This window comes from Phoxinus phoxinus (assembly GCF_949152265.1).
Source record: "Phoxinus phoxinus genome assembly, chromosome: 21".
Taxonomy (NCBI): Eukaryota; Metazoa; Chordata; class Actinopteri; order Cypriniformes; family Leuciscidae; genus Phoxinus; species Phoxinus phoxinus.
In genome coordinates this window covers 17,007,118-17,029,056 of record NC_136896.1, presented here as the reverse complement: position 1 = coordinate 17,029,056, position 21,939 = coordinate 17,007,118, and the positions used below count along the sequence as shown (strand labels likewise).

At 36.3% G+C, this 21,939-nt stretch overlaps 1 protein-coding gene across 6 annotated transcripts in view; it reads left to right on the top strand.

Annotated features, from left to right (window-relative positions):
* Positions 1-16,270: 16,270 nt before the first annotated feature.
* grid2ipb (glutamate receptor, ionotropic, delta 2 (Grid2) interacting protein, b) overlaps positions 16,271-21,939 on the top strand; it is a 37,861-nt gene continuing 32,192 nt past the window's right edge. Inside the window, exons 1-4 of one of the 6 annotated variants that reach the window (XM_079594853.1) lie at positions 16,271-16,388; positions 18,529-18,782; positions 20,802-21,134; positions 21,211-21,365. In XM_079594853.1, the coding sequence (XP_079450979.1) occupies positions 18,537-18,782; positions 20,802-21,134; positions 21,211-21,365 (734 nt within the window). In that variant the 5' untranslated portion in view covers positions 16,271-16,388; positions 18,529-18,536. Of the gene's footprint in view, positions 16,389-17,233; positions 17,403-17,658; positions 17,838-18,528; positions 18,783-20,801; positions 21,135-21,210; positions 21,366-21,939 lie in introns of those variants that run through there. The other 5 variants (XM_079594856.1, XM_079594854.1, XM_079594852.1 and 2 more) reach the window with 5 other exon arrangements.

Here is a 21,939-nt window from a genome sequence, read left to right as displayed (position 1 = left end):
ATTTACAAATATAATTTTACGTTTAAAAATAAAATAGAACGTATTTCACTTTTGTATTCTGGGAAAGAAAGAAAAAAAACCCGAATAAGCGACTTTTTACTGCGGTCAAGCCAGCCGCGGTTTGAAAATACACGGTCAAGCCAGCCGCCAAAAAAAAAGCGTGTGCGCCTATTACTATGAATACGGTAATTTCAGTAACAGCAGCGTGAGAACGCGCTTTCAGAGCGCGTCATTTCTATCTCTATCTATCTATCTATCTATCTATCTATCTATCTATCTATCTATCTATCTATCTATCTATCTATCTATCTATCTATCTATCTATCTATCTATCTATCTATCTATCTTTCTTTCTTTATATCTATCTTTATCTTTTTTTTCTTTATATCTCTCTATCTATCTATCTCTTTCTTTCTATATTCTTTCTTTCTATTTCTTTCTTTCTTTCTTATATCTTTTTTCTTTATCTTTTATATTTTCCTATCTATCTATCTATCTATCTATCTATCTATCTATCTATCTATCTATCTATCTATCTATCTATCTATCTATCTATCTATCTATCTACAGTATCTATCTATCTATTTCTTTCTTTATATCTATCTTTTTATATATATTTCTTTCTTTCTTTATATCTATCTATCTTTCTTTATATCATTTTTCTTTCTATCTATCTATCTATCTATCTATCTATCTATCTATCTATCTATCTATCTATCTATCTATCTATCTATCTCTTTCTTTCTAGCTATATTTTTTCTATCTATCTATCTGTCTATCTATCTATCTATCTATCTATCTATCTATCTATCTATCTATCTATCTATCATCTATCTATCTATCTTCTTTCTTTCTATCTCTCTATCGATCTATCTGTGAGAGACGATATAAAAAGATGCCATGTTTCGAGAGTATTTGTACTTTACTCTGTTATCCTTTTAATTTACACTCACATTGTCTTAGCTAGTTGTGTATTTCTTTGACTAATGTTTTTTTTTTCTTTATAGGTCACATCTCAAGAATTTTTATGTAGAGGTTTACAGAAAAATTATTTGCAGCAAAATAAAGTATACACTCTTTCTAAATACATCTTTTTTTCTTCTTTTTTTTCATATATTTTTTGTACAATATAAAAATTTGACTTCAGAGGCCTATAAAGACCTCATTTCTAATAAGTAGAAAAAAATAATGGTCAGTTCTTATAGGGGACGTCCCATACAGTATACACACCTTATATCAAACCATTTTACTGTAGCATTTTGGAGATATGTCACATTATTCGACTTCAGAGGCCCATAAAGACATCATTTCTAATAAGTAGAAAAAAATAATGGTCAGTTCTTATAGGGGACGTCCCATACAGTATACACACCTCATATCAAACCATTTTACTGTAGCATTTTGGAGATATGTCACATTATTCGACTTCAGAGGCCCATAAAGACCTAATTTCTAATAAGTAGAAAAAAATAATAGTCAGTTCTTATAGGGGACGTCCCATACACTATACACACCTCATATCAAACCATTTTACTGTAGCATTTTGGAGATATGTCACATTTGACTACTTCAGAGGCCCATAAAGACCTCATTTCTAATAAGTAGAAAAAAATAATGGTCAGTTCTTATAGGGGACGTCCCATACAGTATACACACCTCATATCAAACCATTTTACTGTAGCATTTTGGAGATACATGTATGTCACATTTGACTACTTCAGAGGCCTATAAAGACCTAATTTCTAATAAGTAGAAAAAAATAATAGTCAGTGCTTATACGGGACGTCCCATACAGTATACACACCTCATATCAAACCATTTTACTGTAGCATTTTGGAGATATGTCACATTTTACTACTTCAGAGGCCCATAAAGACCTCATTTCTAATAAGTAGAAAAAACGAATGGTCAGTTCTTATAGGGGACGTCCCATACAGTATACACACCTCATATCAAACCATTTTACTGTAGCATTTTGGAGATGTGTCACATTATTCGACTTCAGAGGCCCATAAAGACCTCATTTCTAATAAGTAGAAAAAAATAATAGTCAGTGCTTATACGGGACGTCCCATACAGTATACACACCTCATATCAAACCATTTTACTGTAGCATTTTGGAGATACGTCACATTTGACTACTTCAGAGGCCTATAAAGACCTCATTTCTAATAAGTAGAAAAAAATAATGGTCAGTTCTTATAGGGGACGTCCCATACAGTATACACACCTCATATCAAACCATTTTACTGTAGCATTTTGGAGATATGTCACATTATTCGACTTCAGATGCCCATAAAGACCTCATTTCTAATAAGTAGAAAAAACTAATAGTCAGTTCTTATAGGGGACGTCCCATACACTATACACACCTCATATCAAACCATTTTACTGTAGCATTTTGGAGATATGTCACATTATTCGACTTCAGAGGCCCATAAAGACCTCATTTCTAATAAGTAGAAAAAACAAATGGTCTGTTCTTATAGGGGACGTCCCATACACTATACACACCTCATATCAAACCATTTTACTGCAGCATTTTGGAGATATGTCACATTATTCGACTTCAGAGGCCCATAAAGACCTCATTTCTAATAAGTAGAAAAAAATAATGGTCAGATCTTATAGGGGACGTCCCATACACTATACACACCTCATATCAAACCATTTTACTGTAGCATTTTGGAGATATGTCACATTATTCGACTTCAGATGCCCATAAAGACCTAATTTCTAATAAGTAGAAAAAAATAATAAACAGTGCTTATACGGGACGTCCCATACAGTATACACACCTCATATCAAACCATTTTACTGCAGCATTTTGGAGATATGTCACATTTGACTACTTCAGAGGCCCATAAAGACCTCATTTCTAATAAGTAGAAAAAACAAATGGTCAGTGCTTATACGGGACGTCCCATACAGTATACACACCTCATATCAAACCATTTTACTGCAGCATTTTGGAGATATGTCACATTTTACTACTTCAGAGGCCTATAAAGACCTCATTTCTAATAAGTAGAAAAAAATAATAGTCAGTTCATATAGGGGACGTCCCATACAGTATACACACCTCATATCAAACCATTTTACTGTAGCATTTTGGAGATATGTCACATTATTCGACTTCAGAGGCCTATAAAGACCTCATTTCTAATAAGTAGAAAAAAATAATAGTCAGTTCATATAGGGGACGTCCCATACAGTATACACACCTCATATCAAACCATTTTACTGCAGCATTTTGGAGATATGTCACATTTTACTACTTCAGAGGCCCATAAAGACCTCATTTCTAATAAGTAGAAAAAACTAATGGTCAGTTCTTATAGGGGACGTCCCATACAGTATACACACCTCATATCAAACCATTTTACTGTAGCATTTTGGAGATATGTCACATTATTCGACTTCAGAGGCCTATAAAGACCTAATTTCTAATAAGTAGAAAAAACTAATAGTCAGTTCTTATAGGGGACGTCCCATACACTATACACACCTCATATCAAACCATTTTACTGCAGCATTTTGGAGATATGTCACATTATTCGACTTCAGAGGCCTATAAAGACCTAATTTCTAATAAGTAGAAAAAACTAATAGTCAGTTCTTATAGGGGACGTCCCATACACTATACACACCTCATATCAAACCATTTTACTGCAGCATTTTGGAGATATGTCACATTATTCGACTTCAGAGGCCTATAAAGACCTAATTTCTAATAAGTAGAAAAAACTAATAGTCAGTTCTTATAGGGGACGTCCCATACACTATACACACCTCATATCAAACCATTTTACTGTAGCATTTTGGAGATATGTCACATTATTCGACTTCAGAGGCCTATAAAGACCTAATTTCTAATAAGTAGAAAAAACTAATAGTCAGTTCTTATAGGGGACGTCCCATACACTATACACACCTCATATCAAACCATTTTACTGCAGCATTTTGGAGATATGTCACATTATTCGACTTCAGAGGCCTATAAAGACCTAATTTCTAATAAGTAGAAAAAACTAATAGTCAGTTCTTATAGGGGACGTCCCATACACTATACACACCTCATATCAAACCATTTTACTGTAGCATTTTGGAGATATGTCACATTATTCGACTTCAGAGGACCATAAAGACCTCATTTCTAATAAGTAGAAAAAACTAATGGTCAGTTCTTATAGGGGACGTCCCATACACTATACACACCTCATATCAAACCATTTTACTGTAGCATTTTGGAGATATGTCACATTATTCGACTTCAGAGGCCCATAAAGACCTCATTTCTAATGCAGTGCAGCAGCATTTTTGGCTGAGGGAATTCCTGGAGGGACTTCATCAGAGCCAGTCACTCCCGAAGATCCAAGGGCCTTCATAAAATGTAAGAGGTTATTTTTTTTTGTTATTTTTTGTTATTTTTTATATAGGGTTTTTTGATTATTTATTTCCGTTTATTTTAGGTTTTTCGCTGGTCCCAACAGATTCTGATGGTTATATCTGTCTTTTGGAGCCTCCTGTCCCAACAGAACTCCAGGCAGTTGTAAGCCTCTCCCCCCCATCCCGCAGAGTGTGGAAGAACAACAGGAGGTCCATCAACTTCTGGTGCACAGATGAACACACTTCAATGATTTTCAATAAATGCCACAGTTTAATTCTGTAGAATTTTTTCAGTTGCCAGTTAAGGAGTTATATAGACTTCATCTTATTAAAACCAGCAATGAATAAATGTACAGAAAGAATGAATGAGGTGTTTAAACACCGCTTCCTCTTTAAAAAAGGGGAGGAGACAGCAAGAAACTCTGGGTTTACAACCTGCTCCCGACCAGGTTAGGTTCACAGAGTAAGTTGCCATGGTAACTGACTCTGAGTATAAGTTACCTCTCTGTCAGAAACGGGCTTGACTTACTCTGCTTTCTCGGGTTTAATATACCTCCCATTCTGAAACGGAAAACCCAGAGTTTCCCCCATTTCAGGGTTAACATACTCAGAGTTTTCACTTAACCTCCTTTCTGAAACCGGCCCCTGGTGTCTACTACAGAGGACATTCTAAATTTAATGACATGACAAATTAATATATTCAAAAATCTTTTTTCATGGTTCTGAGGAGGATATTTTTTCATATTTATATATTTTAGTTTACATGCTAACAGTGTTTTTTATCGTTTTTTATACGGGACGTCCCATACAGTACACCTCATATCAAACCATTTTACTGTAGCATTTTGGAGAAATGTCACATTTTACTTCTTCAGAGGCCTATAAAGACCTCATTTCTAATAAGTAGAAAAAACTAATGGTCAGTTCCGTGTTTTTACGGTGTAGTCATTTACGTATTTTTATCTGAGAGTACTTGTGTTATTTTTTGTTTTTGTTTGTATAGTTCAAAACACTAAACTAGAAAGTATTGTAAAATAATAGGGAAAAACACTTATATGTGTCATGATTAGTATTTCCCTGTCTTGTCTATTAGTTATCCCAGGTGTCTCTCTTCCCACGTCCCTTGTTTTCCTGTTTAGCTCGTTTGTCTCTGATTATTTAAGACCTGTGTTTCTGCCCTGTCCTTGGGAGTTCTTGTTTAATGTTTAACTGTTAACGTCAATGTTGGTTGTTCCGATTCCCGAGTACCGTTGTCCTGTCTAGTTTGTAGTATTTTGAGTTAGTCTGTTAAATAAAGCGTGTGCTGCATTTGGATCCTGCCTCATCTCTGCTTCAGCCGCACCGGCGTTACAATATGGTATGACATGCAGCATCATCTGACGATGTTTCATTCTCTTTCACTGTTCCGATGCATGATCAACTCATGTGCGCGCCTGTGAGGCGGGGCCATTCAGTATATCCTCTAAATGCGCACAGGTATCTGAAGTAGTAAAATGTGACATATCTCCAAAATGCTACAGTAAAATGGTTTGATATGAGGTGTGTATACTGTATGGGACGTCCCCTATAAGAACTGACTATTAGTTTTTTTTCTACTTATTAGAAATGAGGTCTTTATGGGCCTCTGAAGTAGTAAAATGTGACATATCTCCAAAATGCTGCAGTAAAGTGGTTTGATATGAGGTGTGTATACTGTATGGGACGTCCCCTACAAGAACTGACTATTATTTTTTTCTACTTATTAGAAATGAGGTCTTTATAGGCCTCTGAAGTCGAATATTGTGACATATCTCCAAAATGCTGCAGTAAAATGGTTTGATATGAGGTGTGTAAACTGTATGGGACGTCCCCTATAAGAACTGACCATTATTTTTTTCTACTTATTAGAAATGAGGTTTTTATAGGCCTCTGAAGTAGTAAAATGTGACATATCTCCAAAATGCTACAGTAAAATGGTTTGATATGAGGTGTGTATACTGTATGGGACGTCCCTTATAAGAACTGACCATTATTTTTTTCTACTTATTAGAAATTAGGTTTTTATAGGCCTCTGAAGTAGTAAAATGTGACATATCTCCAAAATGCTACAGTAAAATGGTTTGATATGAGGTGTGTATAGTGTATGGGACGTCCTGTATAAGCACTGACTATTATTTTTTTCTACTTATTAGAAATGAGGTCTTTATGGGCCTCTGAAGTCGAATAATGTGACATATCTCAAAAATGCTACAGTAAAATGGTTTGATATGAGGTGTGTATACTGTATGGGACGTCCCCTATAAGAACTGACTGTTAGTTTTTTCTACTTATTAGAAATGAGGTCTTTATGGGCCTCTGAAGTCGAATAATGTGACATATCTCCAAAATGCTACAGTAAAATGGTTTGATATGAGGTGTGTATACTGTATGGGACGTCCCCTATAAGAACTGACTATTATTTTTTTCTACTTATTAGAAATGAGGTCTTTATAGGCCTCTGAAGTAGTCAAATGTGACATATCTCCAAAATGCTACAGTAAAATGGTTTGATATGAGGTGTGTATACTGTATGGGACGTCCCGTATAAGCACTGACTATTATTTTTTTCTACTTATTAGAAATTAGGTCTTTATAGGCCTCTGAAGTAGTCAAATGTGACATATCTCCAAAATGCTGCAGTAAAATGGTTTGATATGAGGTGTGTATACTGTATGGGACGTCCCCTATAAGAACTGACCATTATTTTTTTCTACTTATTAGAAATTAGGTCTTTATGGGCCTCTGAAGTCGAATAATGTGACATATCTCCAAAATGCTGCAGTAAAATGGTTTGATATGAGGTGTGTATACTGTATGGGACGTCCCGTATAAGCACTGACCATTATTTTTTTCTACTTATTAGAAATTAGGTCTTTATAGGCCTCTGAAGTAGTAAAATGTGACATATCTCCAAAATGCTACAGTAAAATGGTTTGATATGAGGTGTGTATACTGTATGGGACGTCCCGTATAAGCACTGACCATTATTTTTTTCTACTTATTAGAAATTAGGTCTTTATAGGCCTCTGAAGTAGTAAAATGTGACATATCTCCAAAATGCTGCAGTAAAATGGTTTGATATGAGGTGTGTATACTGTATGGGACGTCCCCTATAAGAACTGACCATTATTTTTTTCTACTTATTAGAAATGAGGTCTTTATGGGCCTCTGAAGTCGAATAATAATGTGACATATCTCCAAAATGCTGCAGTAAAATGGTTTGATATGAGGTGTGTATACTGTATGGGACGTCCCCTCTAAGAACTGACCATTAGTTTTTTCTACTTATTAGAAATGAGGTCTTTATAGGCCTCTGAAGTAGTAAAATGTGACATATCTCCAAAATGCTACAGTAAAATGGTTTGATATGAGGTGTGTATACTGTATGGGACGTCCCCTATAAGAACTGACCATTATTTTTTTTCTACTTATTAGAAATGAGGTCTTTATGGGCCTCTGAAGTAGTCAAATGTGACATATCTCCAAAATGCTGCAGTAAAATGGTTTGATATGAGGTGTGTATACTGTATGGGACGTCCCGTATAAGCACTGTTTATTATTTTTTTCTACTTATTAGAAATTAGGTCTTTATAGGCCTCTGAAGTAGTAAAATGTGACATATCTCCAAAATGCTGCAGTAAAATGGTTTGATATGAGGTGTGTATACTGTATGGGACGTCCCGTATAAGCACTGACTATTATTTTTTTCTACTTATTAGAAATGAGGTTTTTATAGGCCTCTGAAGTAGTAAAATGTGACATATCTCCAAAATGCTGCAGTAAAATGGTTTGATATGAGGTGTGTATACTGTATGGGACGTCCCGTATAAGAACTGATCATTATTTTTTTCTACTTATTAGAAATTAGGTTTTTATAGGCCTCTGAAGTAGTAAAATGTGACATATCTCCAAAATGCTACAGTAAAATGGTTTGATATGAGGTGTGTATAGTGTATGGGACGTCCCCTATAAGATCTGACCATTATTTTTTTCTACTTATTAGAAATGAGGTCTTTATGGGCCTCTGAAGTCGAATAATGTGACATATCTCCAAAATGCTACAGTAAAATGGTTTGATATGAGGTGTGTATACTGTATGGGACGTCCCCTATAAGAACTGACCATTATTTTTTTCTACTTATTAGAAATGAGGTCTTTATGGGCCTCTGAAGTAGTCAAATGTGACATATCTCCAAAATGCTGCAGTAAAATAGTTTGATATGAGGTGTGTATAGTGTATGGGACGTCCCGTATAAGCACTGTTTATTATTTTTTTCTACTTATTAGAAATTAGGTCTTTATAGGCCTCTGAAGTAGTAAAATGTGACATATCTCCAAAATGCTGCAGTAAAATGGTTTGATATGAGGTGTGTATACTGTATGGGACGTCCCGTATAAGCACTGACTATTATTTTTTTCTACTTATTAGAAATGAGGTCTTTATAGGCCTCTGAAGTCGAATAATGTGACATATCTCCAAAATGCTGCAGTAAAATGGTTTGATATGAGGTGTGTATACTGTATGGGACGTCCCCTCTAAGAACTGACCATTAGTTTTTTCTACTTATTAGAAATGAGGTCTTTATAGGCCTCTGAAGTAGTAAAATGTGACATATCTCCAAAATGCTACAGTAAAATGGTTTGATATGAGGTGTGTATACTGTATGGGACGTCCCCTATAAGAACTGACCATTATTTTTTTTCTACTTATTAGAAATGAGGTCTTTATGGGCCTCTGAAGTAGTCAAATGTGACATATCTCCAAAATGCTGCAGTAAAATGGTTTGATATGAGGTGTGTATACTGTATGGGACGTCCCGTATAAGCACTGTTTATTATTTTTTTCTACTTATTAGAAATTAGGTCTTTATAGGCCTCTGAAGTAGTAAAATGTGACATATCTCCAAAATGCTGCAGTAAAATGGTTTGATATGAGGTGTGTATACTGTATGGGACGTCCCGTATAAGCACTGACTATTATTTTTTTCTACTTATTAGAAATGAGGTTTTTATAGGCCTCTGAAGTAGTAAAATGTGACATATCTCCAAAATGCTGCAGTAAAATGGTTTGATATGAGGTGTGTATACTGTATGGGACGTCCCGTATAAGAACTGATCATTATTTTTTTCTACTTATTAGAAATTAGGTTTTTATAGGCCTCTGAAGTAGTAAAATGTGACATATCTCCAAAATGCTACAGTAAAATGGTTTGATATGAGGTGTGTATAGTGTATGGGACGTCCCCTATAAGATCTGACCATTATTTTTTTCTACTTATTAGAAATGAGGTCTTTATGGGCCTCTGAAGTCGAATAATGTGACATATCTCCAAAATGCTACAGTAAAATGGTTTGATATGAGGTGTGTATACTGTATGGGACGTCCCCTATAAGAACTGACCATTATTTTTTTCTACTTATTAGAAATGAGGTCTTTATGGGCCTCTGAAGTAGTCAAATGTGACATATCTCCAAAATGCTGCAGTAAAATAGTTTGATATGAGGTGTGTATAGTGTATGGGACGTCCCGTATAAGCACTGTTTATTATTTTTTTCTACTTATTAGAAATTAGGTCTTTATAGGCCTCTGAAGTAGTAAAATGTGACATATCTCCAAAATGCTGCAGTAAAATGGTTTGATATGAGGTGTGTATACTGTATGGGACGTCCCGTATAAGCACTGACTATAATTTTTTTCTACTTATTAGAAATGAGGTCTTTATAGGCATCTGAAGTAGTAAAATGTGACATATCTCCAAAATGCTGCAGTAAAATGGTTTGATATGAGGTGTGTATACTGTATGGGACGTCCCCTATAAGAACTGACCATTATTTTTTTCTACTTATTAGAAATGAGGTCTTTATAGGCCTCTGAAGTCAAATTTTTATATTGTACAAAAAATATATGAAAAAAAAAGAAGAAAAAAAGATGTATTTAGAAAGAGTGTATACTTTATTTTGCTGCAAATAATTTTTCTGTAAACCTCTACATAAAAATTCTTGAGATGTGACCTATAAAGAAAAAAAAAACATTAGTCAAAGAAATACACAACTAGCTAAGACAATGTGAGTGTAAATTAAAAGGATAACAGAGTAAAGTACAAATACTCTCGAAACATGGCAAAATCTGTGACAAATCGTCTCTCACAGATAGATCGATAGATAGATAGATAGAGAGATCGATAGATCGATATAAAGAAAAAGATAGATAGATAGATAGATAGATAGATAGATAGATAGATAGATAGATAGATAGATAGATAGATAGATAGATAGATAGATAGATAGATAGATAGATAGATAGATAGAAAAATTATATAAAGAAAGATAGATAGATAGATAGATAGATAGATAGATAGATAGATAGATAGATAGATAGATAGATAGATAGATATATAGATAGATAGATAGATAGATAGATAGATAGATAGATGGAAAAATTATATAAAGAAAGAAAGAAATAGATATATATAAAGAAAAAAGATAGATATAAAGAAATAAATAGATAGATAGATAGATAGATAGGAAAAGATAAAGAAAGAAAGAAAGAAAGAAAGAAAGAAGAAAGAAAGAATGAAAATATATATAGATAGAAAGAAAGAGAGATATAGAAAGAAAGAAAGAATATAGAAAGAAAGAAAGAGATAGATAGATAGATAGATAGATAGATAGATAGATAGATAGATAGATAGATAGATAGATAGATAGATAGATAGATAGATAGATAGATAGATAGATAGATAGGAAAAGATAAAAGAGAAAGAAAGAAAGAAAGAAAGAAAGAAAAAAAGAAAGAAAGAAAGAAAGAATATATATATATAGATAGAAAGAAAGAGAGATATAGAAAGAAAGAATATAGAAAGAAAGAAAGAAAGAAAGAAAGAAAGAAAGAAAGAAAGAAAGAAAGAAAGAAAGAAAGAAAGAAAGAGAAAGAAAGAAAGAAAAAATATAGATAGAAAGAAAGAGAGATATAGAAAGAAAGAATATAGAAAGAAAGAAAGAGATAGATAGATAGATAGATAGATAGATAGATAGATAGATAGATAGATAGATAGATAGATAGATAGATAGATAGATAGATAGATGAAAGCGCGTTCTCACGCTGCTGTTCCTGAAATTACCGTATTCATAGTAATAGGCGCACACACTACTATTTTTGACGGCTGGCTTGACCGTGTATTTTCAAACCGCGGCTGGCTTGACCGCAGTGACTTTTTGGTGGGAAAAACAATCTCAGAGCGGACATGGCAACACGATACGGAACTTACTCAGTCACGACAACTGCGTTGTCAAAGTAAAAGTCGTCCCATGCTTCTTTTTTTTTTTTTAATGAATTAGATAGGCTGAAGCATCTCCATCGATTATGCGGCTGACTCTCGGACCCTGAAGTTAGGCACGTCGTGACCTTCCAGGTCGCAGATTTGGGTTGCTGGGCGCCAGCCTGTCCCGAACAAGAAGTCAGTCCATCTCCAGTAATACCAGTTGTTCCTTAACCTGTAACCAAGAAGACACACAGTACAGACACACAGCTTCTTCCAGGTAGGATTTGGTCAGGCTCTAATGATAAACAGGAGAGTCTTCTCAAAACATCAAGATAACATGTTCTTTATCTCAAGGAGAGGACACTTTAACAGTAAAGTAAAGCTTTAACAAAGAAATGGTCCCTTTACACTACTTCAATGACCCTTGTGACCATAGTTGTCAGGGTAGCCTACCCTAGAAAAGCAGAAGGATGCATTGACATGTTAAAGAAGTCCATACTTCATTTCTGGAAGCCGGGCTAAATGAGCAAGCACTGTTACTGCATTCCTGACATTGAGCCAGAGCCTCAGTCACCTCTCAGATATTCCACAGACTTTGAAAGGATACACGAAAGAACATTTTCGATTATCACACTGGTAACTTCAATAACAAAGTAAAATCTCACAAGCCTAGAGAAGTCATTCAGCTCATTTGATATTTAGAAAGAAAACTACTGATTAATTGATTATAGCCTAATAACTCATATATAGTATAGCTGTATATATAGTTAACTAAAACTAAAACCATAAAAAATTATGTTACCTATAAAATACACTTTAAATGAAATAAAATATAAAAAAAATTAACCTATTTTTATTGCAACTTTTCTCATTTTAATTTAGTTTAACTTGATAGCTGATACTTAAATAACTAAAACGGAAATAAAATTCAATAGACTACATAAACATTAAAAAATTAATAAGGATAACAAAAACACAACTAATTACTTTAGCTAATTTAAAATATGAATAAAACACCTATATAGAATAGTATCTCAAAGATATATATATATATATATATATATATATATATATTAAAAAAATAGCGTAATAAATATGTGAGCACGGTCCAACAGAATGATATCAATTTAACCTCATATGCCACATAGAAAGGTAGAAAGGCAGGACATCTAGTGGTGAACATATGAGGCTACAGGTGAAAAAGTCACATTCTCAAAACTAAATTTCACTCTGAACACACTCACAGACAAACAGATAAACCCAGACATACACAGTTGTGTTCAGTTGTTGGATTAGCAACAGTTTTTTTTTTTTGGAAAAAGAAATCAGACATATTGATTGATAATATAATAAAAATATGTTTTATTTGTTAAATGCTTTTTTAGATGCTCAGATGATGAGAGTGAAACCACAGCCATATGACTTGCTGAACCTGTTGTGTTTGTTGATAAGCAGGTGTTTCATGGATGGATCATTGACGTATCTTTCGTACAGTAACTGGCTTTGTATTTTCTCCTCTTTTCTGATCTTCTTCTTCTCTCTCTCTGCAGTGAGCTTTTTCTCTGCCAGTTGATAAATGAGAAGAAGTCCCTTCTGCTTTCTGCTGGACTTCTGGCTGGTTTTGCTGCTGCTTTCAGGCTCCTGTACGTGTGTCTTTTTCCCCTTTGCAGGAGGTGGAGTAATATCTGCCGCCTGCTCTGTCTTTCTATCCTCTATCTTTGCTTGTCTTTCAGGCCTTCTCTTTTCATCCTTTCTTTTTTTCTTATGTGTGACTTTTGCACCATCTCCATCCATCTCCATCCAAGCAAGCTTTGCTTTTGCTGGTGGTGGAGTTGCATATTCAGTCTTTATCTCCTTTTTCCTTCTCCTTTCTTGTCTCAGATCCACCTCCACTATTTCTACACTGTAAAAAAAAATATATATATTTTCATGATTTGTTATCACACTTTTTATCTTTTGTCAAATCAAAAATAATGAATGTGGTTCATAGCATAATATTTTGAGTTACTATTAATTAAACCAATGTCCTTCATTGTATGTACTTAATTTACAATATTTATATCAATGAACTCAATATTTTAAGGCAAAGGTAACTTGCTTTTTTAAGTTAAACCAACAATAATTGTTTAGTGTACACACCTCATCACTTTCATTACAGGAGTAACGTTATCTTCAACCTCTCTCTCCTTTTTTATCATCTCTTCCTCAGCCTTGGTATCTTGAGCAGGACTGACATCCATCCAAGCATGTTTTGGCGTTGCTGGTGGAGTTGCACCTGGAAGTTTTATAGTTGAAGATAGTTGTGTAGAGCTTAGAGCATGATGAGTCTGTCTCTTCTTCTTTTTCCTTCTCCTCCCTCTCCTTTGAGGTGGACGCTCTTGCTCCGCCTCAGCTGGTGCCATCTGAACCATCAGTGGTTCTGCCACAGTGGAGAAAGATATTTCCTCCTCAGAAAAAGTGGAGTGAGATACCAAGGTGCTTCCTGGACCATCAGTGTTTCTGCCACTTTAGTGAAGGAACTTGGCGATTTATTCACCTCATCAGGGGGAGTTTCCTTTTCAGCCATCAATGGTTCTGTGGAGAAAGATGTCCATGTTTCCTCCTCATCTGGTAGAGGATGTTGCGGTGCCACCTGGATCAACAATGGCTTTGCCACTCTGCAGGAACGTGGAAATATTTTCACTCCAGCATGTGGAGTTTGGGATTCAGGCTCCTCCACTGGAACCATCAGTTCTGCCGCACTGGAGAAATCTGGCAATATTTCCAGCTCAGCAAGAGAGTCCTCGTAGTCCATCTCTTCCTCCATGTGTGTATCTTCTGGAGGTCTCTGGACGGGCTCCTCCTGAATCCTGCATAGGTTGTCATCACTGCACTGTCTTGACAAGTGGTGTCTTGGCAACAAGAAGCTAAAGCACCCAAAAAGTTTGCTCAGAAATGTCATTTTCGCAATGGATCACAATCGATCACAATGGATTGTCACTTATCCAAAAATACAATATAGCAAAAATCAAAATGTCTGCGATGATACTTCTGCAATAGATTGATCAAATATCCCAAAATCCGAGTTGAACAAGCAAATATCAACAGTTGATAACACTGCTAATCGCTGTTTTCCTCCTGAACTCAACAGATCAACTTTGCACTTTACCGCGGCCGGATATTATGACATCATATAATGGAATTCTAAACAGCAGCCGCCAACATGGCCAAAGTCCTTGATTTGAGTCTGCTATTTTCAATAAATTGTTTGATTCGGTTCACCAACTTCTCTGAACAGGGACGGGTTCATGACAGGGACGGTTCTCGAGTCAAGGACTCAAACGCTATAAAAACGCCAAATTAATAAAACGTTGGAAGAGCAATTTTTTTTTGGAAAGTTGAGTCCTAATGGCCTAATCATGCTTGGGTTTAGTTATTATATTACGTCGGTAAAAAATATATTTAAAATAAATGAAGGGATATTTTTATATAATTAAATGAAGGGATATTTTCAGGGAGATGTGTTGTTATTGTGTTGATTGATAAAACGAACATTTATAAAGGCATATCAAAACAACATTTGTCAATTTTTTGAGGTTTCGTTTCTGCACTATGGGAGCGGATCCTGCAACACTTAATATATAAAACCTTTATATATATATTTTTAAATCTTGAATTTAAGCCGTCTTGGTTTTTTTTTTTTTTTTTTGTAAAAAAAAAAAAAGAAGAAAAAAAAAAAAAGCGCATATAGACACGATCGCTTGTTCCTCCACGAACAGCGGAACTGCTCACTGATTATCGACCCGCCTTCAGATCGCTGAGTATCCACACATTCAGGATGTTTTTATTTTTCATTTGTATTTTGTGTGTGTTTAATAATTCAGAATTGATCTATCATAGATACTGCAGCTATATTCAGTCATTTAGCGTCTCCCTGTGGTCTTGTTTGGTATTGCAGGTTGACTTGTGCTTATTTGTTCAAGCGCCCTGGATATTATTTGGGGACCACGTGTGATTTAGAAATTACATTTTACAGTCTATGGAAATTACCCACCCACCACCCACATCTGAATTTCGTGTGGCGCGCATTCACACGGGATAAGCGGGATGATTTTACTAGAATACTTATCCCCCGGATATGATGTCAATAGGTAGGTCTAGCTTATGATAGGCTATAACCAGAGACATTCTCTGCTATAACATAAACAGAAGAATGGGGGGCTAGCAGTATTGATTCGGAGAGGAGGGGGCCTTGGAGTAAAAAAGGTTTAGAGCCACTGCTCTATGCCTGTCGCAACAAGTAGGGGAGAAAAGACTCCACTTGCATTTCATATTTGGATAATGATAACTGATTGAGTAGCTACTATCATTCATCAGATGGCATACAACTTTGCTCTGCTAACATACCTACATTCTGATTAGTGATTACAGTCTTTAATTATTCTTCTGAACTTCAGCCCCCCCCCCCCCCCCCCCCACACACACACACACTTTGCTACATTTTGCAAATGTATTCTTTTAAAACATTAAATTATTATTTCTCAGAAGCAGATAGTTAATAAGTGTAGGCCTACTTGTTTTCAGTTCAGGGTTGCCATAGCCTTCTAACTGTTTCCTCTTACAGTTATCATGTTACAGACCTGCACATTCACTAGAGGTGATGCCTCAAAAGAAAGGGATACCACCAAAGCCCTTCGAGAATACTCCACCGAGCAAAGGCAGCTGGTATTTTCTTTTAAGGTAGGCCTATGCATGCATTTGTAAATCTATGTGTTAACAATATTTGTATGAATATGAAGAATTAATATGTGTTTTTAAAGTGATTTAAAAATACTTGGTTGTCAGACCACAACATATAATTTCAAATCAATTATAGAAGTTAAATGTGAGCTAACAAATTATTGAAAGCTGGAGAATGGTTTTATTTTTGGATATTTCAGTTACCACTCTTTTAATTTTTTCAAATGTTATTTTTATGTCTATGGATTCTCATGTAAAAAACAAGTTAATTCTGTTTAATTTATTATGTCTAATTTATTCCTGCAGTTATAATAACAGAGCCATTTTACATTTTAAATAATGAAGAGAGTATTTTCTGTCAGTGCAAGATGACATATTTTCCTTTTTTAAGTTGTATTGCAATAAAATTATATATTTTTTCGATATACACAACCACATTTCTGTTGAATTGGTAAGTTGAGATGTTGATTGAGGAACAGTGTGTTTGGAGACAAGCATTGGCACTAAATAATTCAGTTATCCCTGTATAACTTGTCTGCTTCAGTCCTACATAATACGTCTATTACATTTTACTGCTAGTTATACCGTTTCCTCATTCAGATTGTAACCGCACTTCAAACCGCACTACACACTGTTTATACTGTAGTGGCGTGTGGACTTTTTATATCTGCCCAGGCCAGAACTCAGAAAGCAGTCTGGAAGACCTCGGTTGCACCTGAGCTGCATGTCAGCTCACTCAGTAAATCAAATTTTTCCTCCTGAATCCCCCTCGGATGCATGACAGCATGTGTCCCTGCCATGTGGCACGAGAGATCTCGAGATGCAGCATTTAATCTGTCTAATCCAGAACAAGGGCTTTAATAGCACTGCTCCTGTTCAAAGATGTGTGACTGCGCTCTTCAGTGCATTCAGACGTTCTAATTATCCACCATCGTCCTGCCGGATCCCCAAGCTGCTACTGGGCTACTTTTTGTCCCTTGGAGAGACAGCTAGAAGAGAGAGCATGGGAAGGAGGTATTTATAGAGAAATGGGGCCTCACTTTACCCTTTTTAGAGAGAGAATCATTAAGGATCTGTGCAAGGTGTCCCAGTTTCTTGATTTGAGCTCTGCAGGCAGGACTAGGAAGACTCGGCAGAGATGCAGAGTCAACTTATAGACAGGAACACTCTGGCACTCGATGCAGTGTCACCCTTTTTTTAAGTGGCAGCGCTCTGCGTGCCACACGGCGATGGGGGGCATTCGCAAGGCGTTTCCCCTGAAGCGTTGTGCGGTTCAGTAGGAGGATCTCGGTGACACCGTAGAAGACGTGGACCAGGCGTTTCACCCATAGAATTTTTGATACCTGTTGACTTACGACAAAATGAAGAAATTCCTCCAGAATAAGAAAGGGAGATACTCCTTACGGCAGAACAAGCCGGGTCCTCGCATTCCGCCCAAAGATGTTTGTAGTAAGTGTTTAGTGTTCAAGAATTTTGTATTAGTAGTATAATGTTGGATTCATACTTGCATGACTTTCTTTCAGCAGCATATTTAGAGTCAATTTATATGCACAAGTAGGCTAATGCTTTGATGAGTGACCTTCTATCAATCTACGGGCCTAGGCTTTGCATGGACTAACCCATAAACACAATATTTTACCAGCCATTTAATTGTGAATGTTGATAGTGGGGTTATTTGAATGTCTTTTTGTGTTCTGGTTTCACTAGTGAGCACTTGCTATGCAAACTGATGCTGTGTTCAGGCAAATCTGTCTCCCAATATCGGATGATTTGGGAGCCTCTGTTCTTTTTCAATGAGGTCAATGTTACTGGGAGGTCTAATGTATCAGCTGAGACTCTGTATTTAGTGAAGAAGGTTACGTGGTTCCCTTTATGTTGGCCTGCATTACTTTGTCTTGTCAGGATAGGCAGAAATTCACATATCGTGACACATTTTAGCTTCCAGGTGTATTTATTTTAGGTGCTTGACATATTTTAGTGTCTGGATATTGTTTAAGCATGTGTCTGCAGTGCAAATTTCCATTTTTCTCAGGAGACTTGATCATTCTGGTGTGGATAAGCAGGTCTTGGCTGATTGACATTTGGACCCTAGTTTACTGTTAGAGAGCACATATCATCTTATTTGCCATCTTTTTCACAGTCCTCACCATGCCAGCATCCAACCAGAGCTGGCCAGAGGAGTTTGGCTTTCAGATAGGGGGGAACGGGCCCAGCTACATCCTGACTGTGGAAGAGGGAAGCAGTGCTCAACTGTCTGGACTGCAACCTGGAGACCAGGTCTTGGAGATTGAGGGGCAGAATGTTTCCAGTCTTAGTGCTCAAGAGGTTGTTGCCCTTGCCCAGTCACAACGAAACATCCCGCCCAGTATTGGAGTGGTTTCACGCATCCAACAGGTGGGTCAATAACATGATTTTATAACAATAACAATAAAAAACTTGTCAGAATGTACAATGGCACAGAGTGGCACAGGCTATTTACACTAACTCTGCCCACCATTGTCTGATTGAACAAGACAAAATGACAAACAGTGGCATGGAGAGTATGGCGAGTGGCATTAGCTTTTGACACAACCAACCCGAGACGAGTTCAAATTCGCCTTTTTCCGAACTAATTCTTCTCGCAAATAAGCTTGGAAATGCTTTTATTTGGGGGAAAAAATTGGAAAATATTCGAAAATTGGAAATAAAGTGTCTAACGGGTATTTAATAGTGGTAATAAAGTGTTTATTGGGTTGGTGTAAAATAGAGCTTTAGGGATAGGGACAAGTAATGTCCCAATAAGGCAGCATCTATTTATGATTTTAGAGGTACACTATGTAACTTTTGGCGCTGTAGCAGTTAATAAACAAATCTGCATGTGTCTTGTGGGAGAACATTGTAGCCGGAGCTACTTCTCTCTGTTTATGTATATGGCAAGTAATGCAGGTACTGCAACTCCGCAGCGTTTGGCGTCCAGCCCCGTCTTTAATAGTCTGACAGGGTTCGTACAAGGTGCTTAAAGTGTTGGAAGTACTCGAAATAGATTTTTCGACATTTAATTCCTGGAAAAACTTTGAATTATTGAAAGACTATATACAGTATATAGCCGAACCCTAACGCTGCTGCACGTTTGGCTATGAGTGTGATATTGTTGCTCATATATTTCCAAGTATCTAATATAGCTTTCGTTCATCAGGTCAATAATATATTCATGGGGAATAAAATCAGTTCAAATGAGGAAAGCGATATCTTTATCATAGTATCCTTTCAATGATTAAGGGGATTTTGCATGACGCATTTCTGGAATTCCGTTTCAGTCTGTCCATCTGTTTTATTAGTATGTTTATATTTAATTATTTACCTTTTTATTTTATTTTATTTTATTTTTATACAATTTCAAAGACAATAAAGATATTGTTTGATAATGAGATATCTGATTGTAGTCCTTGAAAACCAAAACAGTAGTGCTTGAAAAGTCCTTAAAAGTCCTGGAATTAAATTTTACAGCATCTGTACGAACCCTGGTCTGAATATAAACACTTATTAGGCATACCGTACTGATTCAGAATAAGACTAAAACAAGATGGCTTTATGGTGTACTCGCTCATTTTTATACATTTTGTAAATTTTAAACAAAAAAATACATAGTGTCCCTTTAATTAATGTAATCATATGCACTGAATATGTTGTTATTATTGTATACTGCAAATAGTATATGCCGCTAAGTATAAATGGGATTTAACTACTATTTAAACTTAGTGCAAAGAAAATGTATTAAAGGGGTGGTATAGTGTCCTTTTCACAAGATGTAAAATAAATCTCTGATGTCCCCAGAGTATGTATGTGAAGTTTTAGCTCAAAATACCCCACAGATATTTTTAGTTAAAGTTGTTACTTTTTGAGAGTGAGCTAAAAACGCAACGTTTTGGTGTCTGTCCCTTTAAATGCAAATGAGCTGCTGCTCCCGGCACAGAGGGCGGAGCTAAAACAGCAGCTTTGATTTACCTCACACAGACATGCACTGAAAATTTCAAAAACGTTCCGCCTTTTATGTTCAAACCGGAGTCAGGAAGATGGAGAGACTCAAGAAGTGACAACATGTAGCTTATGTGTAGTTATCTTCTAGTCATTGATTAGCATTATTATGTCTTGATAATCTATAAATCGTATTCCAGGGGCGGGGTTTATGTAAATTTTAGGGTTGGTGATGTCACTAAACCAGGAGTAATGTCGTGTAGTCCCTACCAGCCATTTGTTGTAGTCCTTAAAAAGCAATTTCTTTAAAAGCAAATATCTCCCTTTGCTTTGAACTTTGAGCTTCGTATCTTTGCAGATGTTGTTTATGCTCAAACAGCAACATTTATTTTATGATATTTTCTGTTTCTGTCAATAACAACGGGTAAAATGTTGTTGCATTTCACTGACTGTCTGCAGATGGATATCACTCCAGGCCCTGATGGTCGCTTTGGATTCACTATAGTGGGAGACTGCCCCCTGCTGGTGGAGGATTGCTCCCCCTGCTCCCCAGCGGGTCGTAGTGGTCTCCGAGCTGGAGATTATGTCATGGAGGTGAATGGGATCCCTGTGAAGCACCATGAGATGGCCGCGGCTTTGATAAAGGCCTCTCAGGGCCGAACACTTCGTCTCGGGGTGCTGTGTATGGGCAGTCGTCAGAAACGCAGCAGCGGATGCATAGAGGGGTCTCTGAAAGACACAGACGGCTTGCGTATGGACCGCAAACACAAGGCTCTGGAGTTCAACAGGAGGGTGAGTGAGTTTATCTGACAGACTTTGAATGCACTTTTACGAATCGGTATGATTATCTCAATGGTTCCTTTTTCAGGTTGAGGAGATTTTGAGGAACGATCCAGAGGTGAAAGAGAAACTTTTTGCTGTGCTGAAACAGTTTGCTGCTGAGAGGAAGGTGGACTGGCTCGCTTCCGTTCTTCCTGACATCTTGACAACCGAAGAGCAGCAACAGCTCATCTCGAACATCAGGTATCTATGACAACTCCATCTGCCACCTACAGTGCTCATTTATTTTTTCATCTCAGGGCCACTCTCTGACCCAGATGTTCTCAGCTACTGCATTTAGCCGTGCAGAACAGACTGAAGGCCACCAGAGGGCATCAGTTTAGTGTAGGTTTTGCTAAATATATGATATTATGGTATGATATATATGATTTTTAGTAAATGTTTTGCTGTTTTTATTATTATGTTCTAGAAAGTCATACTGTGAGAAACATATTTGCAGTGAGAGAATTAATTAGCATGGCTTTTTTCTGTATAAACTGGGTTGACCTAAAAAGGACACTGATAGATGTGTCTCCATCTGGTGCTGCAATGCAAACTGATAATCTTCTAACCCTCTGATGTATGCTGACGCCGTTTATAGTGAAATTCCCTTTCCAGTCAAGCCTATGCCTCAATGCCAACTGGGTCAATAACATAAGACGGCACTGAGAGAGAATCTAGTGTTGATCCATTTGTTGGCTTCTCTCTGGACTCTGTCAAGTTGTTTGGCAAGTGATGCTTAGTAGGTCAGCTTACACAGTCTAACAAGTGAAAAGTG